The sequence below is a fragment of the Chelonia mydas genome, chromosome 8, assembly GCF_015237465.2.
Source record: "Chelonia mydas isolate rCheMyd1 chromosome 8, rCheMyd1.pri.v2, whole genome shotgun sequence".
NCBI lineage: Eukaryota > Metazoa > Chordata > Testudines > Cheloniidae > Chelonia > Chelonia mydas.
Window position 1 is genome coordinate 73228840 of NC_057854.1, and position 19490 is coordinate 73248329.

At 44.5% G+C, this 19490-nt stretch overlaps 1 protein-coding gene across 4 annotated transcripts in view; it reads right to left on the reverse strand.

The window, feature by feature from the left end:
• MTF2 (metal response element binding transcription factor 2) overlaps nucleotides 1-19490 on the reverse strand; it is a 49270-nt gene that overhangs the window by 15907 nt on the left and 13873 nt on the right. For all 4 annotated transcript variants that reach the window (XR_006283290.1, XM_043520948.1, XM_007058885.4 and 1 more), the window contains exons 2-6: nucleotides 11878-12076; nucleotides 11661-11742; nucleotides 7545-7640; nucleotides 7044-7144; nucleotides 6537-6685 (exon numbers count right to left, since the gene is read on the reverse strand). Coding sequence is in view for 3 of the 4 variants with exons in the window: in XM_007058885.4 (XP_007058947.1) it covers nucleotides 6537-6685; nucleotides 7044-7144; nucleotides 7545-7640; nucleotides 11661-11742; nucleotides 11878-12076 (627 nt within the window). In the remaining variant the exon portion in view is untranslated. The remainder of the gene's footprint in view (nucleotides 1-6536; nucleotides 6686-7043; nucleotides 7145-7544; nucleotides 7641-11660; nucleotides 11743-11877; nucleotides 12077-19490) is intronic.

Below are 19490 nucleotides of genomic sequence, written 5' to 3' on the forward strand. Positions count from 1 at the left end.
TGGCTTGTTGAACAACATAAGTGGTCGCCATCAGGTGTCCCAGTAGTCAGAGGCAGGTCCTGGCGGATGTTTGTGGACTGCTCACCGTGGTATTGATCAGGTTCACCAGGGTGACAAATCTGTGAAATGGTAACAAGGCTTTCACTTCTAGCAAGTTTAGATGGGCCCCAATGAATTCCAGTGCTTGAACTAGTGTTAATGTTGACTTTTGACGGTTTATTTGCAGGCCAAGGTTTGTGAAGAGTGACATTGTCTTGTGTGGCTTCGATGGCTTCTTTCCAAGTGGGAGCCTTGAGGAGGCAACCGTCTAAATATGGGTACATCATGACCCCTTGCTCACATAGGTGGGCTGCTGCCGCTGCCACTGCCAGAGCTTTGGAAAACACTTGGGGAGGCGCGGAAAGGCCAAAGGGCAGTACCATGTATTGATAGCGATTCCGTCCAAGGACAAATTGGAGGAATCATCTGTGTGCTGGATGAATAGTGACATGAAAATAAGTATCTTGCAGGTCGAGGGCTGCAAACTAATCTCCTTGTTCAAGAGCTGGAATGATTGTTGCTAAAGTAACCATCCAGAATTGTCGTGTTTTCACAAATTTGTTTAGGGTCCTGAGATCGAGAATAGGTCTCAATCCCCCAGACTTTTTCTGGGTTAAAAAATAAACAGTAATAGAATCCCTCTGTGTTGTAGCGGCACTGGTACTACTGCACTGAGTTGCAGAAGGTTCTCTACTTCCTATCTTAGGAGGAGCTCGTGAGAGGGGTCCCTGAGGAGGGATGGGGAAGGAGGGTGAGGAGGGGGTAAGGGTGGGGATGGAGAAGAAGTGGATAGAGTATCTTGTTTTGATGACTTCCAACATCCATTTGTCGGAAGTAAGGGTTTGACATATTGAGTAGAATGGTATTACATGACCTGTAAATGGACGGTTGATGGAGAGTGGTGTCAGCACTGGTAATTGGGGGAGGTCTGCTAAGCCCTTGACCAAGCCTTCAAATTTGATGTTTGGGATAGGTTGCTGTGGTGTGGTGGGTTGAGAAGAGTTTGTTTTACGCTTGGGTGGCCTTTGTCTGCACCACTGAGGATCGTATTGTCTCTGGGTCTACGCATAGGGAGCCTGTTTAGGACGTTGCGAGGTGTAATACCTGCCCTGCTTATGTTTTGTTGCAGGTGTATATATGCCAAGAGATCTGAGAATGGCTCTCTAATCCTTTAGCGAGTGGAGGGATTCAGTCTTACCTGTGAACAGTTTTGGACCCTCGAAGGGGAGGTCCTCTACTGTGGATTGCACCTCCCTTGGAAACCACAACAGGTGAAGCCAGGAGGCTCGGCACATTACAATGGCAATAGCGATGGACCTAGCTCCCGTGTCAGTGGAATCCAACGATGCCTGAAGGACCATGCAGGCCAATAGGTGTCCTTCTGAGATGAGTGATGTAAATTGTTCTCTCTCTCTTCAGGTATGCAGTTAATAAAATTAGAGAGTTTGGAATAATTCATGTAGTTGTATTTTGCCATTAGGGCTTCATAATTAGCAATTCTAAATTGTAATGTCGCTGATGAATAGGCCTTGCGGCCAAGTAAATCCAGTCTCTTCCACTCTGTCATACAGGGTGGTCCTGGAATAATGTTGCTGCCACGTTCGTTAACTGCATCTACCACCAGAGAGTTTGGCTGGGGGTGAGAGAATAAAAAGTCCAGCCCTTTCAAAGGGATGTAATATTTTTTATCCTCCTTCTTACGTGTAGGTGGGATTGTGGCAGGCTCCATGATTGCAGCATTAAATTGGCAGGGAGATCTTGGAGGAGGTCGATGTGCGGAGTATATCGAAGAGCTTGTGCTGTGAATCAGTGACTTCCTCGAGAGGCATTTGGAGCATGTCAGCCATCCATTTAAATAGATCTTGAAACTGTTTGAATTCATCTCCGGCAGTAGGTGGCGGAGGCATGATGGTCTCATCAGGCAAGGGAGGAGGGTTGGTGACAGGAATAGCCTCCTGGTGCACAACCTCCTCTGTTTCCTTGAAAGATTGCACATGGGAAATGTTGAATGGTGCTGCTGACACTGGTGAGAAGACTGAGCTTCCCTGGAACCCCTCGGGGGTTCAGAGTAGTATTGGCTGTAGGCTGCCCAAGGGTCCCAAAGGGCCACTGTGGTGGGAAAAGCACGGGTGGAGGTCCCCACGGGTGTTCGTACCACCCCTGGAAATCTGATCTGTGGTGATGCCTAGGCTGCACTTGTGGCTCAGATCTGATACTGCCTTGCAAAAGTGAGGAGTGTTGGGATGAAAACACTTGCTTGTCTTCCTCGCTGGAGAAGGCAGGGTGGTAGTGATAACAGAAAGGCGGTATCGGTACCAAGGAGAGGTGACTCAGGTGTCAGGGCCACTGACAGATCCGTAGGTGCAAGAAACGGTTGTAAGTTCGGTACTGGCAGAGCCATCTGCATTTACGGGGTGCCAAGAGTTGCTGCGGTACCAGGAGGTATTGTAGCGCCTGAGGAATAGGTGCAGACATCAACTACACCGAATAGGGCGGAGCAAGCTTCACTGCTGATTCATCTTTGCAATGCGGCAAGGAGCCAGCAGGTGGCGTCAATGTCTTAGAAACTGCAGAGGCACTGGGCACGGAGCATTTAGTCGTGCTGGAACGCGCAGTTTTTTCTCTGCCTTCCTTTTTAGAGTCTGCCTGCTTAGAGTCCGTGGCTTTGATGGTACCAAAATCTCTGCACACTCATAGGTAGTTTGCCACAGTACAATCGGTACCAATGCTGGAGCCCGAGTCATGGAACGCTGCCTCTTAGATGTGGACTTCGTAGAAGAGGTGGTAGCTCTCCTCTTTGCACGTCCCTCCCTTGCCGGGTTGAGGAGGAGGGAGCCCTGTCACAAGCTGCATTTGGTGATTGGCAGCTCGGAGAAGCTTGTGGCCCTGGGTCCGAGGCTGGAAGGAGGGACTTCTCCATAAGTTTTAGTTTAAGGTCCTTTGCCTTTCTTGTGCAAGCCTCGAAGTTGTGGCAATGGGAGCACTTTTGGGGTATATGTTTCCCCCAGGCACCGGACACATTGAGTGTCCACCTGAAAGTGGAACTGCCTCACAGCAGGAGAGGCAACGTTTAAAGCCTGGAGATCCCGGCATTTTGAAGAAAAGATCTCAAGTGGGATGAAATGATAAAGGATTTTTTGGGGTTTTTTTTTTTTTTTTTTCAACAGGGAAGAAATAAAAAAAAAAGAGAAAGGGTCTTAGTAAACTAACCTAACTATTATAGACTAACACTAATCTAGCTCTTATGTACTGCTAACACTAAGGTCCGAGGTAAAGCTAGTGAGGCACTGTTGGAGCTCCAACCTGGACCAAGAGAGGTTGAGAAGGAACTGGGGGGTGAGATAGGGGCAGCAGCCGCACAGCGCTAGTTAACCACCGCTGCAGGAGCAAGACGGGGAGAGCGCATGTATGGCCGAACCAGGTACTGCTGTCAAAATTCTCTGACTAGAGGCACAGGGGCACGCAATCACCTGAAGTGGAGCACCCACAGGGACTCCACTCAAAGATCACCACCACAGTACCGTTAAATCGCTCCTTTCAAGGTCTCCTTAAACCACATAGCCCCACATTGAGCTCTTCTAATGGCCCTTGTGTTTAAAGTCAGCACAGCGCCACTCCACTCTGCCTCCACTCCAGTAGCTACTTTTCCTCCTTCGACTCTCAGACATTATGAAGGATACAACAGGCAGCTATAACCACTGGGATATTTTTCTCACTGAGATCTAGTCTGGTGAGTAAACACTGCCAGTGCCCTTTCAACTCGATGAATGTACATTCAAAATTGTCATTCTGTGCCGCTGAGTCAGTAGCTGAATCTTTGCGGGATGCTGTTGAAGTGACCAGTGTTTGGCTTTGTAAGACAGAAGAGCAAGAGGTAGGCTGAGTCCCCCAGGATCATTATTGGCATTTCAGCATCACTAATGGCAATCCTGCTTGCAGCTTCATGAACAGCCCTGTGTTCTTAAAGATGCAACTTTCCGCGACCAATCCACACAAATGACAGTAAAGCATCCTTGGTGATCTACCAATGCTTTCATAACCACAGAAAAGTAGCCCCTTCTGTTGACGTACTCTGCATGGGGCCAAAATAGGGATATGCGTGCCATCTACCACCCCACTGCAGTTTGGGAACCCATAGCTACAAATAAATCCACAATATCTTGCACATTGGGAGTGTCACAGTTCTGTGTAACAGGAGATAAATGGCCCTACATATTTGCATGACAATAGCCCCCACTGTGGATTTTCCAACTTCAGAATGATTTCCCACTGACCAGTAGCAGTACAACGCTGTAAGCCTCCATGGTGCTATCACCACTCACTTCTCAACTGCCAGTACAACTCTCATTCTTATGTCTATGCTCTGGAGGATTGGGGCAAACTCAGCTAACAGATCCGGGAACGTGGCCTTACACATCGTGTAGTGCTGCAGCCATAGCTTGTCTCATACCTGCGCTACGATGTGATCCCTATCAATCTGTGCTTGTTTCTCAGGCCCAGAATGGCCCTGTCTGCAGCTGCTCCATGACCATCACCAAGCTCCAACCGTTTTTCGTTATGTCCCTTAGCAATACGTCTTGAAACAAATCATCATGATTCCCCACTCTTGCAGTATCTCCTGCAGCTTTGCAAATACCAAAGGATCATTCATTCTCTGTTCGCAATGTTCATGACAACAGCGAGGAGCTGTCCAGGCTCCATGCTTTTGTCAGAAATCGGAGATAGCAACAAGTGCTGAGAGAGTTTGTGGAATTTTTAAAAAGGAGCAAAAAATCATGGGATAAGGACGGCATCAAGGGGACGGAAAACGTTGCATGATGGGAACTTGACCTTACTCCCAGTCACCCCTGCATGCCCCACAACGCATTGCGAAAATTCCCTACAAGGCACTGCATTGGAAGGTGGTATGTGGCACACTGGGTTACCTATCCATGGTACACTGCACTTTATGTCACCACAGGCACTCGCGGTGAGTACATGCACCAGCAATGAAAGCAGCCAAGTATGTAGGAGCACTATACTAACGGTACCGGCTTCATGCTGCTGCACCTTGCATTAACCAGTTTGTAGTGTAGACATGGCCTGAGAAGTGTGAATTGCCCCATTCGTAACAAGCCCAATCCACTCATCCAAGGAGATGCCACAGCTGCTGGGGCAGGTACAGGAAGGCACCCAGCTTCACCCTCTCCCCTTGGGGTAGCGAGAGAGGACCACCTCCTGCGCAAGGAGTAGGGGGCCTCCTAATGCCGCCCTGGAACAAAAATGAGTCCTTTTGCCACAACCACTCCAAGTGAGGGGCTGGGCATGGTAAGGAGGCAGAGTCATAAAAGGCCCCATGTTATGGTATACTATTACCCCAGATTGCTTTAATTTGGCCCTCACGTAAAGTCACATTTCTGCAAACCCTTATTCAGAGGGGTACTCCTGTTATTCATGAGTAGTCTTAGGGCTGGTCTACCCTAATGCTGTAAGTCGATCCAAGTTACATTCTTCAATGTAACTTAGGTCTACTTATAGCGGTGTCCACACTGTGCTATGTCAACGGCAGACGCTCTCCCATTGACTTTGCGTCCTCACCAGACCTGCTAAATCGACACCAGTGCATCAGTTGCAGCAGTGCCAATTTAGCGGGTAGCGTAGACATGGCCCTACACTAACTTTAAAAGAACTACTCCCAGGAGTAAGGGTTTGCTGAAACAAGAACCACGGGGCTAAATTAAGAGGCTGTTACCTCAGTGTAATAGCCTCTAGACATCCTCTGAGAAAAGTCAGCATTTGCAGCTTCAAACCTAATTTTTGAAAGCTACAAATCAAGTCATTTCTTCAGTAGAACCTCATTTTAGGCACATCTGTCATTCACTACTCCTCCAGATAACTTAAAAATATGTACATTTGCCTTAAAGTCAACTGTGCCAATATCAAAATTCAACTCCACCATTTTCTCTCTCAGTATCTCAGTTCCATTATTACCGCCGCCTAGAACTGCCATGCCACCAAATACTCTATATCTTTGACCTCAAATATAGACCAGAAGTAATGCCATGAAAGCAGTGATTTTTGTAGAAGGCGTTCACAGCTACAACTCTCATTGGTGGCATGATAAAACCTGAACAGATAGCTAGATACATGTGAAGACATGATGCAACAACATAATGCATCAATTTGTATTGTTGTATCTAGGAACTCTGGTCATGGACCAGGACCCCATTGTGCCAGGTGCTGTATAAAGAACAAAAAGATAGTCCTTGCCCCAAGGAATATGTTTACCACAAGATACACTGAAATAAAGAGTTGAGCTTTGAAATAAACATGTTTATTAACTGTGCCTCAGCCCACCATCGTACACACTGAGTACTAAAGAAAAATAGTTAGGCCCTGATCCTGCAAACATTTAAGTAAAGTTAACCACAAGCCTAAGTGCTTACAGAATAAGGGCCAAAGTTTGTAGAGCTGCATGAAGGAGAAAAAGCTTTTGATGGGAATTTATATTTACTTACTCTCCAGGGCCTCCACAGTAGCAGTAACATTGCTGGGCATTGGTTTTATGGCCTGCATCCCATTCAAGGTCTGCTACATTGTACGGTAATGTTTGCTTCATGACTTGTAGCGCTTTGGCATTTGGTCCTTTCTTCAGCGCACCACCCCTCTGGAACAAAAAAATAAGTTAGTTATGCAAATTTCAAAATCTTTCAACACAAAGGCATATATAGTTACAAAAATACTTTTATAAGAATTTTACCTGCAATTTTGATATACCAGCTATTTTATTAAAAATAGCGTTTGAAAAAATATCAAATTTCATAGCTTCCAATTGACACACAAAAATTTCCCATCCAGATCAAAGCCAGGAACTGTGGGAAGTCTCTCAAAAAGCACTAGTTTTTATTTGTCACTTTCAACCTCACACTTAAAAAGTTTTCATTAACCACCATACAAATACTATGGAGGAGTAAGTGAACAAGTTATGTCAGCCCGATAGTCAAAAATTTGTTTCCGTAACACACCTTTGTTGTTGTTGCAAAAACACACTGTCGACAGAGCCATTTATCATCTGAATCAATCACGCTGGAATCAATATTTGGTGTGTGGCACAGCTGATGGTAACCTGAATTCAAAATACAGATTTTATTCTTGTAACGAAACCCATTAAAGACTTTACCCATATTTACAGGAACTAAAAAGTTTTAGAAAGAAAAAAGTTTAAAAACAAAGTAAATGTAAAATATCCTTCATTTAAGTAAAAAGATTATGATCAGCTAATAAGATCAATACGGTTCCAAATGCTCTTTTTAAAGGTCTTGTGATAAAAACTACATTCACAAATCAAACAACAGACCTTGTAAGTCAGTTTACAACAAACAAGAACTTTGAAAGGTTACAAAACTCAAGCCAAAAGTAGTCAAGCATCCACCCCTGTTCTGGCTTCTTTTGCCTTTCCATTGGCCACAGCTGAAAATAAACCAAAATGTCTTAAATGGAACAAAACATCAAGAAACAGAAGTTACCTTGGCCACACTTATCACATATAACCATTTCATTGGGTGCTTCGGAATACTCTTCCTGACATATTGTACAGACCATTTCCCCACTTTCAGTGGCTCCTAAAAATAGACAGAAGTGAAAATTATATATTTAGAATTTTCCCAGTTCTCTCTGTTTAGACTAAAACCTTTAGTTAGGAGTCACACGTGTGTGCATTGCAGCCAGCAGATTCATGCTATACTGAGTAATTTTTTGTTGACTGGAAATCTGCATGCTTTTCCAGTTTGTAATGGAATAGAAGCCATGTGTCTCCCACCTTGTTTATTCACCATGCTATTTCATTGTCACAAGGGTCAATATTTATAAAAAAAAGTTACCTAAGCTATAATTGCAAATAATTAATGTTAAGACCAGCTTTCTGTTTAAAGCTTGACTCTTTTAAGTGCTCTAGAATCTATACAGTTTCTTGGATTGTCTTGAAATTTGGTGTGCTTCATGGGGGAGCAGGGTTCTGTTAGTGATCCAAATTTGGGGCCATCTGAAGAAGGGGATTCCAAGATACGGCCCCTGGTTGGGGAAAAAAGCCAGCTTTGGTTAAAGTGGAGAGATTCTGGCAATCTTTTTTTTGCTCAGACACACAGATCAAATCAGGGTTCTTACCGCATCAGGGTCTCCAATGCTTGAAGGTTACCCCATAGAGAGTTAGGCTCATCAAAAGCCTCATGTGCTTATTCAAGCAGATAATAGATTATAATGGCAATGAGCATGTGAATGTGCAGAGAGGCTAACTATCGGGAAACACAGGGCAGAGAGGGGGTTTAAATTTATTTTGGAGAAATGCAATTTAAGTACAGCACAAGATTCAGAAGGTGCTGAAACTATATTTTGGAAAGAATAAATTTCACATATGAGAATTCACTGGGAGTGGAGGGATGATCGACATGCAAGACTAGGCAGTAATAGGGAAGGGGATAAATGGGAATGAGTGGTAGGGGTGGGAAGAGGGGTTGGAGAATATGAAGGGTAACAGAGGAATGTAGGGGCCGGCTGGACCTGAATTCACCCCTTCCACGTGTGCTGGGAAATAGCAAAGTGCTATCTTTCTGAAGAGGGCTGAACCACCCTCCCCATGTGAGCTGGGACCTGGGGTAGGAGGATTGAAGCTAATGTAAATGTAAACATCTGAAATCCGCAAAATAGTTAAGGTACTCATCACCTGTTTGGTTTTGGGACAGACTGAGATTTCTCACCAGCACTGTTAGCAAGAACACATTGCAAACATTTCAAAGCATGACCATTATCCCCATTCCACTATAACAAAAATGTACAGGAGGGGATAGAAGCACTGAGGAAGCACATAGCAACTGTGTGGTGTAGTGAAGACTACTGGCACTATTCCTAGCTGGATGATCTTGGGCAAGTCATTTCACCACTCTGTTTCCCTTCTGAAAAATCGGGATAATGATGTAAAGTTCTTTGAGCTCTATTGATTACGAGCACCATACAAGTTAGGTCTTTTGATTATTATCTAGCCTCAACTACAAACCCACATAAGAAATACAACTGTCTAAATGGTCGCTAACTTGTATCAAACATTTTTCTTTCTGTTTAAAAAATGAAGAAATTAAATGGCAAAAAGACTTCATTAATGCAGACATAAGTATGTCCAGTGATAACTTGTGCCCTTTTAGAATGTTGAGTTCAGCAAAACTCAAACTTCTGAAAACCAGAACACACACAGTTAACGTAATCAGCCTCACTTCCTTAACTCTGCCTTCTGAGCAATGCCCCCATACACACACACACACAAGCCCACTCTGCCTTTTCACTATAATGGACAGGTGCTACCTGCACTTGTCCTATGCTCAAACCCTGAGTTTAATTACTCCCCTGACATACTACATTCATAAATGGTGTGACAAAGTTCCTGCTCTACCTTGGTGGGTCTTGCGCTTATTGGCAGAGTTGCTCGCCTTGGACCTTCATGGCAGCCCTCAGCTTGGCCGTTTTTCTGAACTCACAGTCCAGGTCGACTCCTCCTGTGTCTGACCAGGAGTTGGGAGGATTTGGGGGGAACCTGGGCCCGCCCTCTACTCCAGGTTCCAGCCCAGGGCCCTGTGGAATGCAGCTGTCTAGAGTGCCTCCTGGAACAGCTGTGCGACAGCTACAACTCCCTGGGCTACTTCCCCATGGCCTCCAGCCAACACCTTCTTTTTCCTCACCATAGGACCTTCCTCCTGGTGTCTGATAATGCTTGTACACCTCAGTCCTCCAACAGTCCGCGTTCTCACTCTCAGCTCCTAGTGCCTCTTGCTCCCAACTCCTCACACGTACACCACAAACTGAAGTGAGCTCCATGCCCTGATTAGCCTGCCTTAATTGATTCTAGCAGCTTCTTGATTGGCTGCAGGTGTTCTAATCAGCCTGTCTTAATTAATTGTCTCCAGAAGGTTCCTGATTGTTCTGGAACCTCCCCTGTTACCTTACCCAGGGAAAAGGGACCTACTGGGGCTAATATATCTGCCTTCTATTACTCTCCTATAGCCATCTGGCCTGACCCTGTCACAATGGGTAGGAAGTGACTTAAATTTTACAACTCCTTCACACTTGCAGTCAAGATACCATCTAAACCTATACTTTCCCCTACCCATCATTAGATCCACAGACTGCTCTCATATTCTACCTCAGTACTCCTAATACCCATGACAACAAGACCCCAGAGCCCTGCTATTGAGCACCTTCATAATTCTGTACTGAAGCAATGCAAACTGGAACCTCAAGGTACATATTCACCTCTTTTCTTTGATAATACACATAGGGATGGGGGGGGCGCGCCATGCACGATTGGGGGGTGACTCAGACCCAAATCTCCTTGTATCACACTCACAGCTCTTCTAAACTGCTCCAACTTTTTCCTTCACTGTTCAATACAGCTGCACGCAACAAAGTGAATGCACCCGGAGTGTATGCAGCTAATTCTTAGTGGTTATTGCCAGGTCCGGGGGGGGGGGGGGGGGTACAATTAAGGTTGCATAAGCACTTACCTTAACTATTTCCTGGTTCTTAGAAGTTTGAGTTTTGCTAAACCTGATATTCTGGAGGGGCATGAGCTATAACGAGCAACCTTAACTCTGCATTAACAATTTTTTTTGCTATTTAATATAGGTGCAGAACCAAAAAGATGCATCTTTAAATTCTAGATAGGCAACTGGGAGCTTTGTTTTGTATGCAGAAACACATTATGTTCAGTAATTTATTGTGTCTTTACATACAGATTTTCTATGTGCAATTTATGTTCATAGCTTTTGAAAGATTTGCCCATAGTGCTTTGCATTTTCTTACCAGTAAATACACGGTTAAATAATCCTCAAAAATCCTGTGAGAGGGGAAATCACTATTTATATAAAACCATGTACATAAGTGTGCAGCATTAGTTTAGCCCTATGTCCATTTGACTAAACCATATTAGCACAAGTTTAGCTGCTGCTGCAGATGAAGCACCATAGGCACTACACACAAACAAGAATGTGACTTTTTAAAATGGAGATTTTGTTTTTTGCTTTTTCTTAAAATTTGATAGAAATATGAGGACATTTCACATTAAAATGGCAGGAAAAATGTTTGGCCTAACAAATAGGTAGCAGCAATGACCAGGTCCATTTACCATTATTTACACATGGCCAGGAAGATGTGACTGTTCCTCACTGATGCAGATCTTGCAACTGTCATCCATACCTTTGTCACCTCAAGGTTACACAACAGCAGTGCACTCTAAACAATACCTTAAAGCCATCTGAAAGCTGAAGATGGTTGCAAAATCCACTGATGCACTTGATAAGTGAACTCTCTCACTGCAAGCATATTAAATCAGCACTTCACAATCTGCACCAGCTGCCTGTGGGTTTCTGGTGAAGTTTAATGTGTTGTTCTTGACCTATATGATTTAGGATTTACCAATCTGCAAGACTGCCTGCCTGCCTCCCTCCCCCACACATGCCATGGTTTATTGATGCTGGGTCTTTAAACTGTACTGTATTTAGGATGCGTTTTTAACTCATTTCAAGAGAATACCATGGACACCGTACTTTAGCATTTAAATTATTCTAAATAAATAAAATATTGATAATTTAAGTTCTTGCCTGTTTGTATATCCTTCCAGAGAACCCAGGATTTGGAACTGTCTTCAAATATAACGAAGCAGCTCTGTTTCAATTTGTTTATCTGAAAAACAAAGATACAATTACGATTTTGTGAATATGTAGAAATGTTAAGAATAAGGAAGAGTTTTATTTAACATTGTAGTCAAGCTTAACGTATGATGCTACAGGACTTCCTACATGTTTAAAAATTAGTTACCTTTTTGATAGTTCCAAGATAAAACAAGCCATCTGACCACCTCGCTAGGACATCCTGACCTTCTTCAAATTTACACACTGGCTTTTTGGCTTTCTGTCCATCCCGTAAGGACAGCTTGGCCAAGGATGTTGGTGTCTTTTGGTTTCGAGGTAAAGTAGACCGCTTTTGGACCAGTGAATTACCCACCCCTGTAGAGTTTCTAAAACAAAAAGAAAAAACTAAATTAGGATAATTTATTAAACCTGTCACTTGTACTTCAGTCTACCTTAATAGCACTTACAAAGAAAAGCCTCTCTGCTAATCTTCAGAACTGTGCAATAATTCAATAACTAAAACACATTGCCGTTAAAATTCAAAAAAGTACCAAAACCAATTGAGGGAATCCAATACTTAAGGGGGAAAAGGGAGGAAGGAGGAGAGACTGGTTCAACGAGACTGGTAAAAACAAATTTGTAAGGTGACCTATATAATCATTGTTATTATTCTATCGTGATAGAAATTACTTGGCAATGTGGATCTAGATAAGAAAATTGTCATTTTAGTAGCTCAAAAGTTACAACTCAGTTCTTAGAACGAACTGTCCTTTCTTCCAGGACAAGCTGCTCATCTACCTGTATTTAGATCCCCTGGATGCTCTGGCTGACCCAGTATATCTAACTTCAGCCTGAAAATGAAAACACCCCCCATCTCATTTTTTGAGTACACAGAAAGACAGAAGAAACATTCTGCATGCCCAGACCATTGCTTTGCTACATTTCTTTTCTAACTCCACTCAGACAGTTGAGTTACAAACTATACACTAGAGAACGCATGTGGCAGACTGTCCCCAAAGTACACTATGGCAGTGGTCCCCAAACTTTTTAAACTCGCGTTCCCCCCTTACTCCTTCCACACGTCCACTCTCGGAGCCAGGGACGCAGCCCCAGTGGGTATGGGGGGTGGAAGGACAAGGACAGGTGTAAGGGGGCCGAGGCTGAGGCCACAGCCAAGGGTGGGAATGGAGATGAGGCTGCAGGGCAGGGGCTAGGAGCGGAGCTGGGTGGTACTCCCTCTCCCCACCCCAGGAACTTGCTTAGGCCCTAGCCACATACCCATAAACGTTCCTCAGCGCGCCCCACAATTTGGGGACCTCTGTACTATGTAATACAACGATCATTTGGTGGCATTTATGAGGAAACTGAGGTGGCAAGCAAGTTTTCATTTTCCACATAAGTTTGGATAATTTATATACCCAGAATTTAAATAAAGTGCAGCACTTAGTACAGCAGCCACAAATAAAGTTCCATTTGTTTAGATCAGGGTTTCAGTTGTCCTAGCCTCCAAAACAGCAAATTATTTCTTAATCTGTATAAAGAGACAGTAGTCAAACAAAACTTTAAAATAGCTTAAGGCAAGTCTACACTACAAACTTGCATTGGCGTAGTTGCAGCTCTTCTCAGTTTAATAACTCCACCTCTGTGAGAAGTGATAGCAATGACTATGGAAGAAGCTCTTCTGATGACAAAGCACTATCTATATAGGGGATTAAAGCTGGTACACTACTGGGATAAACCAACCCAAATTACGCTACTCCAGCTACATGAATAATGTAACTGGAGCCAATGCTCTCCCTTCGACTTATCTTATTCTTCCCGGGGAGCTGCAGTATCAGAGAGCCAACCGGAGAGCGCTCTGCCGTCGGTTTAGCAGGTCTTCACTAGAACCACTAAACTGACACCTGCTGCATCAATTGCAGCAGCGTAGATCTCCCTGATAGTGAAGACAAGCCCTATGTCGATGAGAAGCGTGGATTTTTTCAAAACTCTTGTGATGTAATTATACCGAAGTAAGTGTGTAGTGTAGACCTGGCCTTAGTTATTTTATCTATTTTTAAAGGTCATCTGAAAAAGATTTGTTTTTGTTTTTTTAAAGTTGTACTTGCACCCATTCTCTTGATTGTCATGTAAAGTTTACACCTGTCTCCCCTCCAAAGCAAAATTTTTTTTTCAGCTTAAGTTTTTAACCTTAGACGTAACAAGAATATCAAGTTTGGTCTTCTCCAGTTTTATTGAATGATCTCAGGGATGTTTATTGTGAGCTTTAACCCCTTAAAGTGGGGAGGTGTGGATTCTTTAACAAAAGGTTCCTGTATCCAAACCGTTAGTCACTGAAGTTAAATGGGTGTTAACAAAATAAAAAACAGTTTTAACAATCTAACTAAACAATTCCATTCCCTCTCAATTAGGCCATGTCCACACTACAAAGTTAAGTTGACTTAAGTTACGTTGATATTTATCCACTGCTGTAATTAAACCACAGTTGCACAGCCACAAAACACAATAACTTGTGTCAGCAGAGTGCATCCACAGTAGATACTCTTCGACCGACAGAGAGCAGTGCACCGTGGGTAGCTACCCCATTCTGCAACTCGCCACCATCGCAGTGCCTCATGGGGGTGGGCTCAACATTCCATGATGCAGTTTTCTCCACCCCGTCATTCCACGGGCTTCCTAGTACATTTTGCACTGCTTTTCAACAGACCCTGTAAACTGCACACCCACCCAGTTCTGTCAGGAAGCATGGATCCTGCACAGCTCTCAAGTACTGCAATGAGCGTTATGAACACAATGCAGTATTTCATGAGCTGAAAACTGATGAGGACACCATGGTGTCTGCCCTGCTGTGTGCCATGGACAGAAACAATTCAAGATTGCTGTTGGCATTCACAGAGCAGCTGCAAATGGTAGACCATCTGTTCTGGGCGTGAGAAACAAGTACTGAGTGGTGGGATCGCATAGTTATTTGGGTATGGAATGATGAGCAGTGGTTGCAGAACTTTCGGATGTGCAAAGCCATCTTCCTAGAACTGTATGTGGAGCTCGCCCCTGCCCTCCAGTGCAATGACATGAAAATGAGTGCTGCCCTAACAATGGAGAAGCCAGTGGTGATCGCTGTGTGGAAGCTGGCAATGCCAGACTTCTACCCAACAGTCACGAATCAGTTTGGAGTAGAAAAGTCCACTGTGGGGGTTGGAGTGATGCAAATGTGCAGGGCCATTAATTATTGTCTCCTGCTACGAAGGACTGTGACTCTAGGCAACGTATGTGAAATAGTGGATGATTTTGTGGCAATGGGATTCCTTAACTGTGGTGGGGCAATAAATGGCACACATCCCCATTTTTGGCCCCAGTCCACCTTGTGACACAGTACATCAACAGAAAATACTATTTTTCTATGGCATTGCAAGCGATGGTGGATCACCGAGATCATTTCACTGACATCAACACTGGCTGGTCAAGGTGCATGACACACATCTTCAGAAACACTGGCCTGTACAGAAAGCTCCAAGCAGGGACTTTCTTTCCAGACCAGAGGAAATGTGGAAATGCCAGTTGTGACCCTGGGAGACCCAGCCCATTCCTTCCTCCCAGGGCTTATAAAGTTTTACATCAGCAACCTTGTCTGCAGTAAGGAGCACTTCAACAACAGGCACAGCAGGTGTAGGGCTTAAAGGGGCACTGGCAGTGCCTCTTTGGCAGGTTAGACCTCAGTAAGCAAAATATTTCCATGGTCATCATAGCCTGCTGTGTTCTGCATAACATTTGTGAAGCTAAAGGGGGAGAAGTTTCCACAAACTGGAGCACTGAGGTGGACCAGCTGGCCGCTGTTTTCAGCGGCCAGATACCAGGGCTACGAGAGGGGCTCAAAGGGGAGCTATTCGAATCAGGGAGGCTTTAAAAGAGCATTTTGACAATAAGCCACTGTAATACATTGAGCCAGGCACTGTTTTCTTGCACCACAGTATGAACCTTGTAATGATTGCTATGTGCACAGTAATTTAAACAATGCAAACACACGTATTGGCACTGTCTGAATTTTAGCAACCACCACTATAGAGAGTGGACAAAGATTCATTCACTTTCTGTAAGTACATTTTTATTCCACACCCACACAAACATTTCTGTGTTTGGTAGGAACATGAAAATCAAAAGCACAATTGCCAATGAGGCTCTCACAGCTGGATGCATGTCCAGCCATCATTGTGAAAAATCTCCCTGGAGTATGACAGCCCTAGAAGATGTGAAGAATGTGTGGGGAGGGCCTAGAAGGCAGTTCACCCTGGGCTGCAGGGGGAAGTGAGCATGATGTATTCCACCTGAAGTTCAATCAGGGACCGCAACATGTCTGTTTGCTCCCTGAGCAGCTTTATCATCTACTCCTGCCCGTTTCCTATCCTGACTATCCATCTGCAGTTTGTTACTGATAGTAGACCACATGGAGAGAGGCTCCCAATCCAAAGCACCAGAGGATCCTGGAACTCATCTTCCTTATTCCTCTTGTTTCGTCTCCTTATCAGATGGAGAGGCTCAGCCAGTGTGCAAGAAAAGACCTACAAGGGCACCTCTGCTGAAGCTAAAGAAACCATAGACATAAGCTCTCTTGTGAGTGCACTCACACCCTTGATCCAAACAAGTTAGAAACACAACTGTCTCACTTTCCTATGACAGGTATAGAGAACGGCAGTAGCCCCAGCCATGCTGAGTTCAACATGGGGGTGATAACAGTGGGTATCTTGCTCCTGAGCAGGGCCGGCTCCAGGCACCAGCATTCCAAGCAGGTGCTTGGGGCAGCAGTTAGAAAGGGGCAGCAGTTCCTCCGGCCGCAGCAGCAATTCTGCAGCACCTTCTCTGTTCCACCCGCTGCAGTGGCAAATTGGTGGCAGCTTCTTCCTTTTGCCGGCCGCGGCGGCAGTTTTTTTCACTGCTTGGGGCAGCAAAAACTGTAGAGCTGGCCCTGCTCCTGAGGATAACCGAGGATGCAAGGGTACAGCTCCTGCATGCATGTAGTTGCAGACTGGGTCTGAATGCTGTTCTCCTATGTGCTGCTATGATGCCTGCAGAAGTAATTGTCGATTGGCACAGCAAAGTTTCCTACTATGGGGGAAGAAACAAGGCAGCCCTCCCAAGAAACTTTTGGCAGAGGATTGCAGATTACCTCCATTAACGTTTCCTAGAGATCTCTATGGATGATTCCCAGGACATCCTGGTGTGCATAAACTAATTTTTTCACAGGGCCTCTCTGCCTAGCTGCACAGGGGAATGAGAACCAGATACAAACTGTACCTGCATTGGTTATTTCGATCCCTCATCTACCCTGGTTAACAAACCAGAACATCAGCACGTGTCCTTGCAGATTTAAAGCACGATGAATACTGACCAGAGCTTCCCTCTCCTGCATTAGGCACACCAGAGCCGGAGTGTTGGCATTGGTTAGACCGCTCCGGAATTAAAAAGAGGTCCTGGCTTGCCATGCCTTCGGATGTCCCTGTCACCTGTCCCCGATCCTCCTCCAACTCCACTTCCTCGTCCACTATGTCATCCTCAGGGTTCACTCCGCTGGCCATGGACTCCAGCCCCCCTAAAGTATCCACAGAACTCCTGGCAGTTGAGGTGGGGTTGTCGCCGAGGATGGCAAGCAACTCCTTCTAGAAGCAGTATGTCTGCAGTGCCACACCAGAGCAACTATTGGCTTCTCTTGCCTTCTGGTATGCCTGCCTCAACTCCTTGATTTTTGAACAGCACTGCGTGTGTCCCTATCGTATGTGTTCTTTTTAGGTGACAAATCTGAGGAACTGTCCCAGACCAAGGTGTCATGAGAGGTGGTTTTGGAACAAATTGATAAACAGTAACAAATCACCAGGACCAGATGGTATTCACCCAAGAGTTCTGAAGGAACTCAAATGTGAAATTGCAGAACTACTAAATGAAGTCTGTAACCTATGATTTAAATCAGCTCCTGTACCAAATGACTGGAGGATAACTAATGTGACATCAATTTTTAAAAAGGGCTCCAGAGGTGATCCCGGCAATTGCAGGCTAGGAAGCCTGACTTCAGTACTGGGCAAACTGGTTGAAACTATAGTCAAGAACAAAATTGTGAGACTCATAGATTAACATAATTTGTTGGGGAAGAGTCAACATGGTTTTTGTAAAGGAAAATCATACCTCACCAATCTACTAGAATTTTTTGACGGGGTCAACAAGCATGTTGACAAGGAGGATCCAGTGGACCTAGTGTACTTAGATTTTGAGAAAGCCTTTGACAAGGTCCCTCACCAAAGGCTCTTAAGCAAAGTAAGCTGTCATGGGATAAGAGGGAAGGTCCTCTTATGCACTGGTAACCAGTTAAAAGATAAGAAAAAAGGGTAGGAATAAATTATCAGTTTTAAAAATGGAGAGAGGTAAATAGTGGTGCCTCCCACAGATCTGTACTGGGACCAGTCCTATTCAACATATTCACAAATGATCTGGAAAAAGGGGTAAACAGTGAGGTGGCAAAATGTGCAGATGATACAAAACTACTCAAGATAGTTAAGTCCCAGGCAAACTGCGAAGAGCTACAAAAGGATCTCTCAAAACTGGGTGACTGGGCAACAAAATGGCAGATGAAATTTAATGTTGATAAATGCAAAGTAACGCACATTGGAAAACATAATCCTAACTATACGTATACAATGATGGGGTATAAATTAGCTGTTACCACTCAAGAAAGATCTTGGAGTCATTGTGGATAGTTCTCTGAAAACATCCACTCAATGTGCAGCAGCAGTCAAAAAAGTGAACAGAATGTTGGGAATCATTAAGAAATGGATAGATAAGACAGAAAATATCATATTGCCTCTATGTAAATCCATGGTATGCCCAAATCTTGAATACTGCGTGCAGGTGCAGTCACCCCATCTCAAAAAAGATATTGGACTTGGAAAAGGTTCAGAAAAGGGCAACAAAAATGATTACGTGTATAGAAAAGCTTCCATATGAGGAGAGATTAATAAGACTGGGACTTTTCAGCTTGGAAAGGAGACAACTAAGGGGGGATATGATTGAGATCTATAAAATCATGACTAGTGTGGAGAAAGTAAATAAGGAAGTGTTATTTACTCCTTCTCATAACACAAGAACTAGGGGTCACCAAATGAAATTAATAGGCAGCAGGTTTAAAACAAAAGGAAGCATTTCTTCACATAACAGTGTCAACCTGTGGAACTCGTTGCCAGCAGATGTTGTGAAGGCCAAGACTAACAGGGTTCAAAAAAGAACTAGATAAATTCTTGGAGGATAGGTCCATCAATGGCTATTAGCCAGGATGGACAGGGATGGTGTCCCTAGCCTCTTGTTTGCCAGAAGCTGGGAATGAGCAACAGGGGGGTGGATCACTTAATTATTACCTGTTCTGTTCATTCCCTCTGGGGCACCTGGCACTGGCCATTGTCAGAAGACAGGATACTGGGCTAGATGGACCTTTGGTCTGACCCAATATGGCCATTCCTACGTTCTCCTCCAGGCCCCAAGCAATATGCCCATTGATACCAAAGTTCCTGTAGCTAGAGCAGAGCTGTGACTGCACAGCCGGCTCTCCCCACAGGCCCAGCAGATGCACCACATCCGCTGTACTCCAGGGAGGAGAGCATTTGCTGTAGGGAGCCGTCGCAGTCAGCTAGTCAGATGCTATGTGAGCTCTCCAAGCTAAGCAAATAGGAAGAGCAATTTCAAAATTTCCCAGGGATTTAAAAGGGAAGAGGCGCATGCCTGTGTACCTGGCTGCAGGGCAGCAGAGTTCAAACCAGTGACCAG